Below are 13130 nucleotides of genomic sequence, written 5' to 3'. Positions count from 1 at the left end.
TCATTTCCTTATCACGTTTTTTGCACTTGGTGCTGAAAACAGCCTTTTCCCTAGATGTCTGTTTATGAGCTGATTCTTTCCTGTGTTTTGGCGGCTGCTAGGGAGAGTAATCCTACTCTGGGAAATCAAGTGGTGGGCTTCTCTCGCTGCTGCTTGGCCTCGCTTCACGTGGAAGCTATTCCACACACATGGCCCTTCCGACCGCTTCACGTGCCGGTTGCAAGGATGACAAAAGAAATTGGCAGCGAGTGAACCAGCGGGCTCAGTTTGAAGGCAGGCTCATGTTTCTTCCTTGTCTTTTTAAGTCCCTCCCCGGCTGAATCAGAGGGTCTTGAGATGTTCTGAGCATGTCCCTGTGGTTTCAGCCCCTGCCCCCCCACCCCCAACATAAACTGACTTGTTGGCCAGGGAGGAGAATGATGCACAGGCAGGGGGTGGCAGGCCACTCTCCGTAAAATTGGAGAGGGGAGAATCTCATCTGGGTCTTTTTGGTGGTCCTGTGGTTAAAACCAGACATTCAGTAATGGAAATACTCAGTACATGACATCATATCAGGGGCCTTGTGGGAGGGGGATATTCTCTCTATTGTGAACAGTGGGCCACAGAATTTATTTATTTGAGGATCTGCCACTTCTTTCTTCTTTTTTTATTAAACATGGTACAGAGGGAGACACAGAAAGAAGTGAGGAATGAAAGAGAAAGAATTGACCCAACTCACAGTTTAAAGGAACTGTTTGCTTATATCATCTTTGGTTTCTGTTTATTACAACTCTACCCCACCCTTCCTCCCAGGGCAGCCCAGGACTACAAACAGAGAATAATACAATTTAAAATGAAATGAAAATACTTCAAGCATATGAAAACTTTGAGAGCATTTTAAAACAGCAACACAGCGAATAATCTCAAGTCTGCTGGGTACAGTCTCTTTCAGCCAACAAATGCCTGGGTGAACAGGAGTGTTTTAAAATTCCTCCTAAATGTTAATAATGAGGAAGGTGGCTGCATCTCACCAGGAAGCCGCTGCCACGAAGGCCCTGCAACACAACAGCACCAAGCAGGCAGCGCAAGCTGTTAAACAGATCAAAATCCTCCACATCAGTTCTTTTTGGGTGGCAGGCTGGGAGGGCAGGAATGCAGACAAAGCAGCCATGCTCAGTGGATCCAGCATTTCATCATAAATGCTAACAGCAAACTCAGTTCTCTAGGTGTTTTTCTTTTAGTCACCAAAATGGCATCACCTGCAAAAAGATGGAGGTTATTAGTAACCGCAGAAGAGCCCAAACTTTTGCAGAAATACAAAAACAAAAAACAAACCACACACAACTTCAGGGGGGGAACAACTTCTGTTGGACTAAACAGCCCCCAAAACAGGCCAATGAAGGTTAAGCATGTTCAGTCACTACAGAAAGTGAATTGACTATTGTGGGGGGGAAACGACATCAACAACAACAAAAATGAGGAAAGGGAAAAGAGTATCCTGAATGAGACATCCTTTGGATTCATTGATTAAACATCTTGGGCTTAATTTAAACCTTGAGCCCTATTAACAGTGTTATTTAATTAACAGAGTTAAGCGTTTAAGTTATTGAGGGCTTTGTGTTTATATTCCACTGTACTTTTGTTCCTCACAAGTCGGCTGCTACCCAGGTATGTCTCTCCTTCTGCTGTGTGCACTGGATGGTTACCTCCTCCTACCTGGCCAACCCCCCCCCCCTGGCAACACCTCCCCCAGCTGGATTGGACCACTGGCTGTGTGGGCGGAGACCACAGGTATCCAGCACGGGAAGGTGGTGCCAGCCTCCAAACTGCTGGGGGCTGTCCAGTGGTTCCCAGGGGCTGTGCGCGACCGTGCAAAATGTGTACCCCTTTTTATATGGGGAACAGTCATTCTTACCTACCACTTCACCATAATGTCTTAGGGTGGGTTACACAGCCGTGTCAAAATGCAATATTACAACCAGTTAAGACTACAGTATTTCTCTTTCAACTTTTAGCTGGCTGCTGGCTTTGGCTGGCCTGGAGAGTTCCCTTACCCTTTTCCTGAAGCTCAGTGTGAGCCCTGGGAAATTCCCCTTGTTTGGAAGATTCCCCTGCCGTTCTCCAGACCCAGGAGGAGGGCAGGGGAACTGACTGATCTTGTGGTGAGTCTCTCTGATGGCTGCGAAAGCAGTGGGATGACTCTCTTTCCTGGGCATCTGAGGTTCAGCACAAGCCATAGAACTGTAGAGTTGGAAGGGAACCCAAGGGTCATCTGGTCCAACCCCTTGCAATACAGGAATCTCAACAATGCAGACCATCCAACCTCTGCTTCAAAACCTCAAAGGAAGGAGAGTCCACCACTTTCTGAGGCAGTCCATTCCGCTGGAACAGCTCTTACCATCAGAAAGTTTTTCTTCCTGATGTTTAGTCAGAATCTCCTTTCTTTTCACTTGAAGTCATTAGTTCGAGTCCTGGCCTCCAGAGCAGGAGAAAACAAGCTTGCTCTGTCTTCCATGTGACAACCTTTTAGATCAGGCATCCTCAAACTGCGGCCCTCCAGATGTTTTGGCCTACAACTCCCATGATCCCTAGCTAACAGAACCAGTGGTCAGGGATGATGGGAGTTGTAGTCCCAAAACATCTGGAGGGCCGAGTTTGGGGATGCCTGGCTGAATCCGTTGCTCAACAGTCTTTAGCAGCTGGCATCCTTCTCACAGCCCATTTCTTTCTTTCCTTCCAGGAAACCAGCCCTGCTGCCTCCGGATCCTCTCTCTACTAAACTCAGCTGATAAAGGACTTGGCTTCTGGGGCTACCACAGTTTCCCAAAATGGAAAGGTTCCTCGATTCCAGCCCAAACCACTCTTTGTTCCCTTTGCTCCTCCTTGCATGCCTGAGCCACCTGACCTTGGCCCAATATGAACATTGGCCGCACTACCCTGAGCAACAACCACAGCAGCAGCTGCCTCCCCTGCCAGCTGACGCCCCTCAAATCCAGCTGCGGTTGTCAGGGCAGAAGAGGAAGCACAATGAAGGGCGGGTGGAAGTCTTCTACAATGGAGAGTGGGGCACCGTGTGTGATGACGACTTCACCCTCCATGCTGCGAATGTGGTCTGTCGGCAGCTGGGCTACGTGGAGGCCGTGTCCTGGAGCCCTGCTTCTAAATATGGCAAGGGAGAAGGTAAGGCTTTTCCATGTTCCTGCGCATGAAGAGCATTTGCTTTCTCCTGCCTTCTGCTAGCAAACATTAGCCCAGAGGCAGGGAACCTTTTCTTAGGGGTCCACATAGCAGTGGTGAGCAGAGCAATCGATGTGACTCTTAACCTTTGTAGAGCAGGTTACAATGCAGGCACACAAAAGCCAGAGGTTTCTACCCACACATCACCACCAGCACCACACCTCTCCATCTGCACAAGCAAGAGGCTTTATCTACAGTTCAAGGTTGCCTTCCATCCAGACAAAAGCACTTGTGGGGTTGGAGCAGGGTGCATCCTGGACAGGGGGGTGCCCTATGGAGAACCCCAAGAACTGGATAGAGGGCGACTCCTGCAGCCAAGCAGGTGCCAAATGTCTTGCTCTGCTTTCCTTTGGGCCACATCAGTGAGACTCAGAGGGGGGTCATGTTGTCTGGCCAGCCCAGGATGTGCATACACACTGTCCAAGCTTGCATCCTGACTTTGGTGCTGCTAATTCAGTGGTTTGACTTCACCCCTGGAGGCACACTCCATTGTCTCCCAAGACAGATGGGATACTACCCTCCTCTCCATTTAGATGACTCAGACAGTGGTTAAACTGAACCCCCCCCCCTACAGCTGTTTATTGAATAGCTGGTGCCTTTGGATAGATGTGAAAGCTGCTAGTAAATAAAAGGATGGTTTTTCAGCCTGGATAATTGGAGGCTATGGACTAATCAGCAAAACTAGTGGAATTTGGTGACATTGCTGCATTGTGAAGTGACACTTGCAGATTTCAATGGGAGGAAGCTTGTGATAAAGGTCACTTTATCCTGACCCTTGTAAACTGCTACAGCACCATCAGATGATTGACACAGAAAGGAGGGGGGGGGAGTGAGGGTTTTGTGCAGACATGTGCCTCTGGAAAGCCCATGAGCAGGACATGAGAACTATCGCACTCTCCTGTTCATGATCCCCAGCCACTGGTCTTCAGAGACATGCTGATACTGGAGGTATTATATAGCAATCTTGTCTAGCAGCCATGTATGGCCTTATCCTCTTTTGAAAGCTGTCCAGGTTGGTGGCCTTCAATATATATTGCATGGGGTCCCGGGCCATTTTTTGGCAGCCCTTGGCAACATTTGATGCGTCCTGCCCCAACAGCCCTTGCACTGCCTTTCCAAAGCCGGGTAAGCAAGGTGCTGGGCTTTGGGAAGAAGGTGGGAGGGCTCTGACAAGGTCCTAGAGTCCTCCAGGCTCTTTCTCTTCTCAATGCCTAGTTAATGCTTTGACAGCTTTGGGAAGAAGGTGGGAGGGCTCTAGCACCTGCCAGAGCCTCCCACCTTCTTCCAGGAGGGGCCCGTCAAATTTTGGCCTCGCTCCTCCCCGCCCCCCAGGAGTTCTGTCTCAAAGTATTCTCACAGCCCACTTGGTATGAAAAGTTGGACCACCCTGATATCTTGGAAGGACAATATATGACCACTCAGCCACAGTAATTGAAATGTGTGGCACAGTTTCGGGAACTTTATTTCTTGTCTTTCCTCTGCAGGCAGAATCTGGTTAGACAACGTGCACTGTAATGGCAGAGAGGCTTCGTTGGCTGTTTGCACCTCGAACGGCTGGGGCGTATCAGACTGCAAACACACCGAGGATGTAGGTGTGGTCTGCAGTGAAAAGAGAATCCCTGGCTTCAAGTTTGATGATTCCCTGCTCAACCAAATAGAGGTAAGCACAGCTCGGTATTAAGCAGGGCTCACCCCCTGAAGCTTCAGCTGCTTAGACCTGTGAGAACAAGTTGCCTCCAATTCATTTGGCAAACCATTGTTGTAGTCAGGGTGCAGAGTTCTCAAGTTCTATTTAGAAGAATGTTGATAAATGAACAATAAAATATGGATTAAGGTAGGATGCACCTTTAGGCCGTGTTTGCAAACTTGGGTTCCTAAAAGCAAGTCAGTGGCAGTGTGTGTGTGTGTGTGTGTGTGTGTGTGTGTGTGTATCTGTAGGCCGATTTAGGATAGGTGTTTTCCACAGCAGGATCCCAGAATCAATGTTCAGGGCTAAAACCCTGGAGCAGGCAGGCGGGAGCAGCTCTATTGATCAGATAAGGATAGAAGGCAAGGCTCCTTGTATTTATTTTACATTATACAAAATGTACAAAATACATTGTACATAGGGTAAATATAGATGCCTCTTTAACCAGGTGTGGGCTTTTCTCCTCCTCAACTGACTCTTTTCTAACACATGTTGTTGTTGTTGTTGTTTAGTCGTTTAGTCGTGTCCGACTCTTCGTGACCCCATGGACCATAGCACGCCAGGCACTCCTGTCTTGCACTGCCTCCCGCAGTTTGGTCAAACTCATGTTCATAGCTTCGAGAACACTGTCCAACCATCTCGTCCTCTGTCGTCCCCTTCTCCTAGTGCCCTCAATCTTTCCCAACAACATGTACCTGACTCTGATTCCAGTGAAGGTTTTTCCCTTCACTAGTTAGCTTTTATTTTAAGATACCTACAATGCTTTTACATTTAAATCAGGTTGACCAGGTGCAAAATAAGACAGAAGGTGCAGATCACTCTGCACAGCTGGCAGGAGGGAGGGGTTACATGATTCTCACAAGGCCTGGCCAATCAACAGCTGGATTCCTAAGGAAGGCGGAACAGCCTCTTGCTCCCAATTTCAACTTAGTTTGGTGGCTTGGCCATCTTTCCCAAGGGAGTAAGTATACCGGTAGATCCACTTACTGCAAGTGAGATATGTACAACTGTTCTTCACCCTGGATTTCTCCATATGCCTCTTTGGGGATGTTGTATTAGAGAAGCACCAAGCATGATTAGAATGCCTTTTGCTCTCTTTCTTGAATGTGTGGGCTTTTTGCATTCCACCCTGGTTCTCTTGGAGATGACTCAACTTGGGGAGGGCACAGAATGTCTAAGATGGCTTGGGTAGTCACTGGCTTCCCCAGGGACACATTTGCATTCTCAGAGCGGAGACTGGAGGGAAAAGATGGATGTCTAGACAGAGGTCAGCTATCTCTGGAATTCTTCATATATTTAATCATGCAAGTCAGCTTCTCTGCCTACTGCTTTTCCATTTGCTAATAACTGAAGTGTATGGGGTTAATTCAAGGCCATTCCATTCTCCCCTGATGAATCCATTTGCACTGACCTAACTCTTCCTAGGAACTTGAAAAATCATACTTTGGTGTGGGAGGAAATGGGAAATAAATTATCTGCATAGGAGGTAGAGGAGCAGAGACCTTGGCTTGTGTGTGTGTGTGTGTGTGTGTGTGTGTGTGTGTGTGTGTGTATCAGAACATTCACAGGCCTCTGGTTGATCTGGTGCCTGTTACCTCCATGCATTGACATTTTGTGTCTTGCATTCATGAATTGACCTGGAAACTGGTAGGAAAACTCCTTGCAGTTCACACTGCCCTATGCTTAGCTTTGTCCTTCATCAGAGGATCAAATCTTGGTATATCCTGTGCTTTTTTTTCCTGGGGGTACTCAAGGGTATGCAGTACCAGCATCTTTCCCACCCAACTGTTAAAAGTGTGGCACTTGCTGTAACAACTTCATGGTGAGTACCAGTACACACACACACACACACACACACACACATTGGGTATCTCCACTTTGGAAAAAATAGTTCAGGTGGCAGGTCTGGGGGATTTTTTTGCCTGAGGCCCTGGAGACTCAGTTAGCCTAAGGGGTGGAATTGCCTGACATCAACAAACTCCCAACAGATGGTGATCACTCTCACAAGCCAAGGAAAAATCACCTTGGAGTAATTTCCACTTCCACCAGGAGTGGGGAACATTTTTCAGCTGAAAGGCCACATTTCCCTCTGGTATATGTTTGTGGGGCCACATGTAAGTGGTGGGCAGAAGCAGGAAGCAAAAGGGAACAGAGCAACAAAGGAAAATGTGAGCATTGAACAGTAGTTTGGTCTTTACAACATTCAGTCGCTCATCTCTGTCCTTCATCCAAATAAGCAAGATGCATTACAGTGGAACATGTACGTTTGGGTTCTCGAATGCCAAAAACCCAGAAGTAAATGCTTCCATTTTCGAACATTTTTTGGAACATACGACGTGGCTTCCACTGAGTGCAAGAAGCTATTGCAACCAATGGGAAGCCACACCTTGGTTTTCGAACGTTTCAGAAGTCTAATGGGCTTCCAGAACAGATTTCATTTGAGGTACCATTGTATCAAAGTTCAAGGACACATTCCAACCAGGCAAAAACATTTGGGGGGTGAAGCAGGGCCAGTGGGGGTATGGCTGGGGAAGAATCCAAAGGGCCAGATAGAGAGGAATGCTGGACCAAATTTGGCCCCTGGTCTGAAGTTCCCCATCCCTGCACCAGGCCATAAGCAGAGCAGGAGGACAGCAAGAGGCCTCCTGCCTCATAATGAGTATGGAAACCAATAATTGATGGCTCTTAAAACAGGGATGGGCAGTCTGTTTTATCCCGTGCCCTGGTGGTCTTTGGCCTAGTTTCATGTTGGTGACAAGAAGGCACAAAATGGGACAAGAGAGAGAGAGAGAGAGAGATATGATGATGATGATGATGACCACAAGGGCTATCCAGTCCAACCCCCTGCCAAGCAGGAAACACCATCAAAGCATTCCTGACAGATGGCTGTCAAGCCTCCACTTAAAGACTTCCAAAGAAGGAGACTCCACCACACTCCTTGGCAGCAAATTCCACTGTCAAACAGCTCTTACTGTCAGGAAGTTCTTCCTAATGTTTCACCCTGAAAGGTGCTGTTGCATCCACAACTGGTTGTGGCTTTACGTACCACCAGCATGCGACCTACTACAGGTTACCCCCCAAGGAAATAGGGCTTGCAACAGCAACAGCAAAAGGGTTGCCCGCTCCTGTCTTAAAGGTATGGTTGATACAGGAGTCGGGAGAGAGTTTTGGAGTCATGATAGACATTGGATGGTAAGGCTGGCTGAAGATTAGTCTGACTTCTTTGGATTTGGGGGCTGTCCTGGTTCCTCTGCAGGCTGTGGAGGCTGGTCCATTAGAGCAAGTGGGGGACTGCTTCACTAATCTCCGCCTTTCCTTAACCACTTGCCCTCACTTGCCTGCCTTCCTACTTACAATCAGCCTAAGGGGTGGAATTGCCTGACACCTTCCCCCTCCTCCTTAGTCTCAGGGCTTGTCCATGCCTCCATTTGCCCCGCTGTTTTCCCCTGCGGAATCCCGCAACTTACCACTGAATCAGACCAAATGGCAATTGCATTTCCCGTGGATTGTTGTTCGTTCTGATTCATCAGTAAAGAGCATCTTTTCCAGGGTAAAGCTGTGGAGTAAATGCAAAACTGCTCTGTGCCATGCTTTCTAGACCTGGGACAAGCATAGCAAGGAGGGGGATAGCAACCAAACCTGAAGTAGGTGGCTGTGCCTGTCATTGGCTCGGTCTCCCTGCCTTCCGGTTCCTGTGGACTCGCACTGCCTGCATTACCTGCTTCCTACTCTTGTTTTCTCAACCTGAGTATGTTTTGATCAAACAGTCCATCGGCCTCTCATGCTCTCTTCTGCAGTGGATACTTAACTTTTAAAAACCTGCCTTGGATTTTTCAATGCTTGGGGAAGCGGGAAGCAAAAGGAAACTTTTACAGCAGTGTTTCAGCTGCAGAAAGTTTAGCCTGTCTCTGTGAGCCAACAGACTACTCCCCTTTGGTCTTTTTAAAACTAGTCTGAGAGTGGCATCATATCTTCCGTGGCCACTTGCTCCCTTCTACCGTAGCAGCCGTGCTTTCGGCACGTGGCACTGTGCTGTCCCAGATCCGGCAGTAGACGTCTATGCATGTGGATGCAAAGCCTCAGACTTTTCTTCCCTTAACACCACAGGGATTCTTCTGTAATGGAAAAGCTGACCATTACTGACAAGACCTGGCCGCACAGCTGCTTAAGTTATTACCACTCATTGTATACGGTAGTACTGTAAAGATTGAAAAAAAAAAACCTTATCAGCTCATCAAAAAGCATTATGCTGTGCAATTCTGTTTGACTGTTGTAACAAACCACCACCATTTCTTACCCCTGAAGTTTCTGGAATATGTAACAACAGAAATGCAGAATCAATTTTTTAAACATGTGTATTATTTGTTGCAGTCCAGCCCTAAAGACCCCACTGCTCTCCCCCCTCAGTAAAAAAAAAAGTTTGCCTGAATTAGATATTGCGGCGCTTTCTGAAGATGCTTAGGACATTAGGTACGGTAAGTCAGGCCCACTGGTCTACCTAGCTCAGTATTGTCAACACTGACTGGCAGCAGCTCTCCAGGATTTCAGGCAGGAGTCATGCCTAACTGGAGATGCACTTCATACCTAGGAATTGCAGTTGGTGGTAGGAAGGGCTGCAGCAGAGTAGTATAGCATCTGCTTTGCATGCTGCACGATCAGTTGCCTGGTATTCATGGCTTGCCACTTTGCCATGCTATCCAGCAATTTAATGGGCCTAGGACCCTGCTATTTATATTTTTTTAAATTGTCACACACACACGTGCTCATGCACACACATACACAGATGTTTCTTAAAATAATCTCCCAGACATTCCTTTTAAAAAAAATAGTTGTTGACTTTGCCCTTTTCTGCTTAATATAGGTCTTGTTACTACTGTAAATATATCAAGCCACTGTGTAAACAGAATGGCTCTGAATTCTAGCAGCATTCTAGCTGTGGGCAGATTCAGGTACAGGTGTAATAGGACCTAGATCTCAGGTCCAACATTTATATCTAGAGCACTGTGGGGTTAATAAGCAATAGGGGCATGTGTACACATATATGGGAGAGTTAAGCTGCCCCCAGTCATGAGGAGAGCAATCAAGAATTCAAAGGTCCACTAATGATCTAAGGCTGAAAATAAGAATAAATCATGGCATTCAATCTTAGATAATTAGCAGAGCATCAACATATTGATTCCATACACCCAGGCAGCTTAATCTTCTCATTTATAGAAGAATGTCAAAACAGCTACCAAGATTACCATCTACAAGAATGAGGGTGTTTTAAGCTTATTTTAAACTTCAGTTGCTTATTTTCATTTCTTACTCTTCAGTTAGGTGTTACAGGTTTCTAGACTAGATCAGTGTTTCTCAACCTTTTTTGGGCCACGGCACACTTGTCCCGTGAAAAAAATCATGAGGCACACCACCATTAAAAAAGTTAAAAAATTTAACTCTGTGCCGCCCTATATTGACTATAATTATGACTGTAAGAAACACTTGCCAATTGCTGTGTTGGTTGCAATCTCCTGTAATAAGGCTTCACAAGCCGTCCGGCGGCTCAGCGTTGTGTATTGGCGGCCGCCAGGCTCGTTTGCACTGAGCTTTGGGAAAGTGGAGGAGAAATATTGCTTTTTGGCGGGTTAGTGTCTTCAGTATTGGCGGCCGCCAGACACGTGACAATGCAAATCGCCCTTCTCGTCACCGCACGTCGCGGCACACCAGCCAGCGTCTCGCGGCACACTAGTGTGCCGCGGAACAGCGGTTGAGAAACGCTGGACTAGATGGCAAATGTTCAGCTTATTTCCAGTTTGGTTGCTTCAGTTCCTCAACTTGGTTGTTTCATAGGTGCTACGCTGGGCTTTTTTTCAGCTAGAACTCAATGGTGAGTTCCAGAACCTCTTTTTCTAGAAAAAAAAATAGCACTAGTGCTACAGCTTAATATTTTGGTTCTTAAAGAAGGTGGAACCTTCTGTCTGTTTCCCAAACTCTTTTTACTCCCACTCCTGAGGTACCTCTAGAAGTATAACAGACCCAGGATGCCCCCCCCCCCCGGTGACTGGATTTGGATTCTTCTCTTCCTAGAAGATCTCTTCCTGACTGACTGACATGAGACCCAAGGAGACGGTATCCTCACAGCTTCTCCTTCTCCAACTCAGCCCCCCAGTTCACTCCTCTCTGGATACTCTCCCAAGACACCACACTATGTCTTCCTATCTAAGCTACGAGGCTCCTTACTCTAGCTGGATATATTTTCCTCAGAGTGGCTGTTGCACACCTGACTATGCTTGACTCTCCTCTCCCTCCTGCTCTCTCTTAATCAATCTCCCCATTTGAATCCTTTCTCAGAATCGGTTCTTTTTATTCTCCCTCCCAAAGCGCTGGCTCCACCCCCTCTTGGTAGCCAATCAGAGAGAGGCTCCAGCCCTCTGGTGGAATTCCGAGGCACTGCATCACCAGACTCTGGTCTGACTAAGATGTCTGTCACCAAAGGTATTCCTGTTAGTTTGTTCACCCCACACTTTTTAGTGCATTTCTGTTATAGTTCATAGAATCATAGAATCATAGAATCATAGAGTTGGAAGAGACCACAAGGGCCATCCAGTCCAACCCCCTGCCAAGCAGGAAACACCATCAAAGCATTCCTGACAGATGGCTGTCAAGCCTCTGCTTAAAGACCTCCAAAGAAGGAGACTCCACCACACTCCTTGGCAGCAAATTCCACTGCCGAACAGCTCTTACTGTCAGGAAGTTCTTCCTAATGTTTAGGTGGAATTTTCTTTCTTGTAGTTTGAATCCGTTGCTCCGTGTCCGCTTCTCTGGAGCAGCAGAAAACAACCTTTCTCCCTCCTCTATATGACATCCTTTTATATATTTGAACATGGTTATCATATCACCCCTTAACCTTCTCTTCTCCAGGCTAAACATACCCAGCTCCCTAAGCCGTTCCTCATAAGGCATCGTTTCCAGGCCTTTGACCATTTTGGTTGCCCTCTTCTGGACACGTTCCAGCTTATCAGTATCCTTCTTGAACTGTGGTGTCCAGAACTGGACACAATACTCCAGGTGAGGTCTGACCAGAGCAGAATACAGTGGTACTATTACTTCCCTTGATCTAGATGCTATACTCCTATTGATGCAGCCCAGAATTGCATTGGCTTTTTTAGCTGCTGCATCACACTGCTGACTCATGTCAAGTTTGTGGTCAACCAAAACTCCTAGATCCTTTTCACATGTACTGCTCTCAAGCCAGGTGTCTCCCATCCTGTATTTGTGCCTTTCATTTTTTTTGCCCAAGTGTAGTACTTTACATTTCTCCTTGTTAAAATTCATCTTGTTTGCTTTGGCCCAGTTGTCTAATCTGTTAAGGTCATTCTGAAGTGTGATCCTGTCCTCTGGGGTGTTAGCCACCCCTGGTGTCACCCCTCCCAATTTGGTGTCATCTGCAAACTTGCTCAGGATTCCCTCAAGCCCATCATCCAAGTCATTGATAAAGATGTTGAACAAGACTGGGCCCAAGACAGAACCCTGTGGCACCCCACTAGTCACTACTCTCCAGGATGAGGAGGAGCCATTGATGAGCACCCTTTGGGTTCGGTCAGTAAGCCAGCTACAAATCCACTGAATGGTAGCATTGTCTAGCCCACATTTTACCAGCTTCTTTACAAGAATATCATGGGGCACCTTGTCAAAGGCCTTGCTGAAATCAAGATAGGCTACATCCACAGCATTCCCTTCATCTACCAGGCTTGTAATTCTGTCAAAAAATGAGATCAGATTAGTCTGACATGACTTATTTTTCAGGAACCCATGCTGACTTTTAGTGATCACAGAGTTTCTTTCTAGGTGTTTAAAGTGGATTTGTTTCATTACGACAGAGCAGTTTGATCCACTTCAGTTGCACAAACCAAAATTTCTGATACACACTTGTATCCTTTCCACAAAATATAACCACACACACACACACGTACGTACGTGTTCACTCTCCCCTTCCTGCCTATCTAGGGGCTCATCCACCCATTCCTCTCGCAAACAGAGATACCCATTTGCACTCTTAAGTCTTACAGTTTTCTGCTGTTAGTGCCATTCCCTCCCTCCTCTTCACTGCTTCCTACCAACACCCTGGGTATCCTGAGGCCTTTTATGCTTAGCATTTCTATTTCTTTTTAAACTTCTGAGCAGTTGGAATGCTCCTAATACATTCCATAGCACCTCATCCAATGAACCGATGGCTAGAGAAGGAGGA

General features: G+C 46.9%; 1 protein-coding gene across 1 annotated transcript in view; it reads left to right on the top strand.

Moving 5' to 3' along the window:
- Positions 1-13130, top strand: part of LOXL2 (lysyl oxidase like 2) — an 81402-nt gene that overhangs the window by 9315 nt on the left and 58957 nt on the right. Inside the window, exons 2-3 of the mRNA XM_060268311.2 lie at positions 2720-3159; positions 4701-4876. Of these exons, the coding sequence (XP_060124294.1) occupies positions 2808-3159; positions 4701-4876 (528 nt within the window). The 5' untranslated portion in view covers positions 2720-2807. The remainder of the gene's footprint in view (positions 1-2719; positions 3160-4700; positions 4877-13130) is intronic.

This window comes from Zootoca vivipara, chromosome 14 (assembly GCF_965207765.1).
Source record: "Zootoca vivipara chromosome 14, rZooViv2.hap1.1, whole genome shotgun sequence".
Lineage (NCBI taxonomy): Eukaryota > Metazoa > Chordata > Lepidosauria > Squamata > Lacertidae > Zootoca > Zootoca vivipara.
The sequence above is the reverse complement of the archived record's forward strand: the minus strand, read 5'-3'. Positions and strand labels throughout refer to the sequence as shown.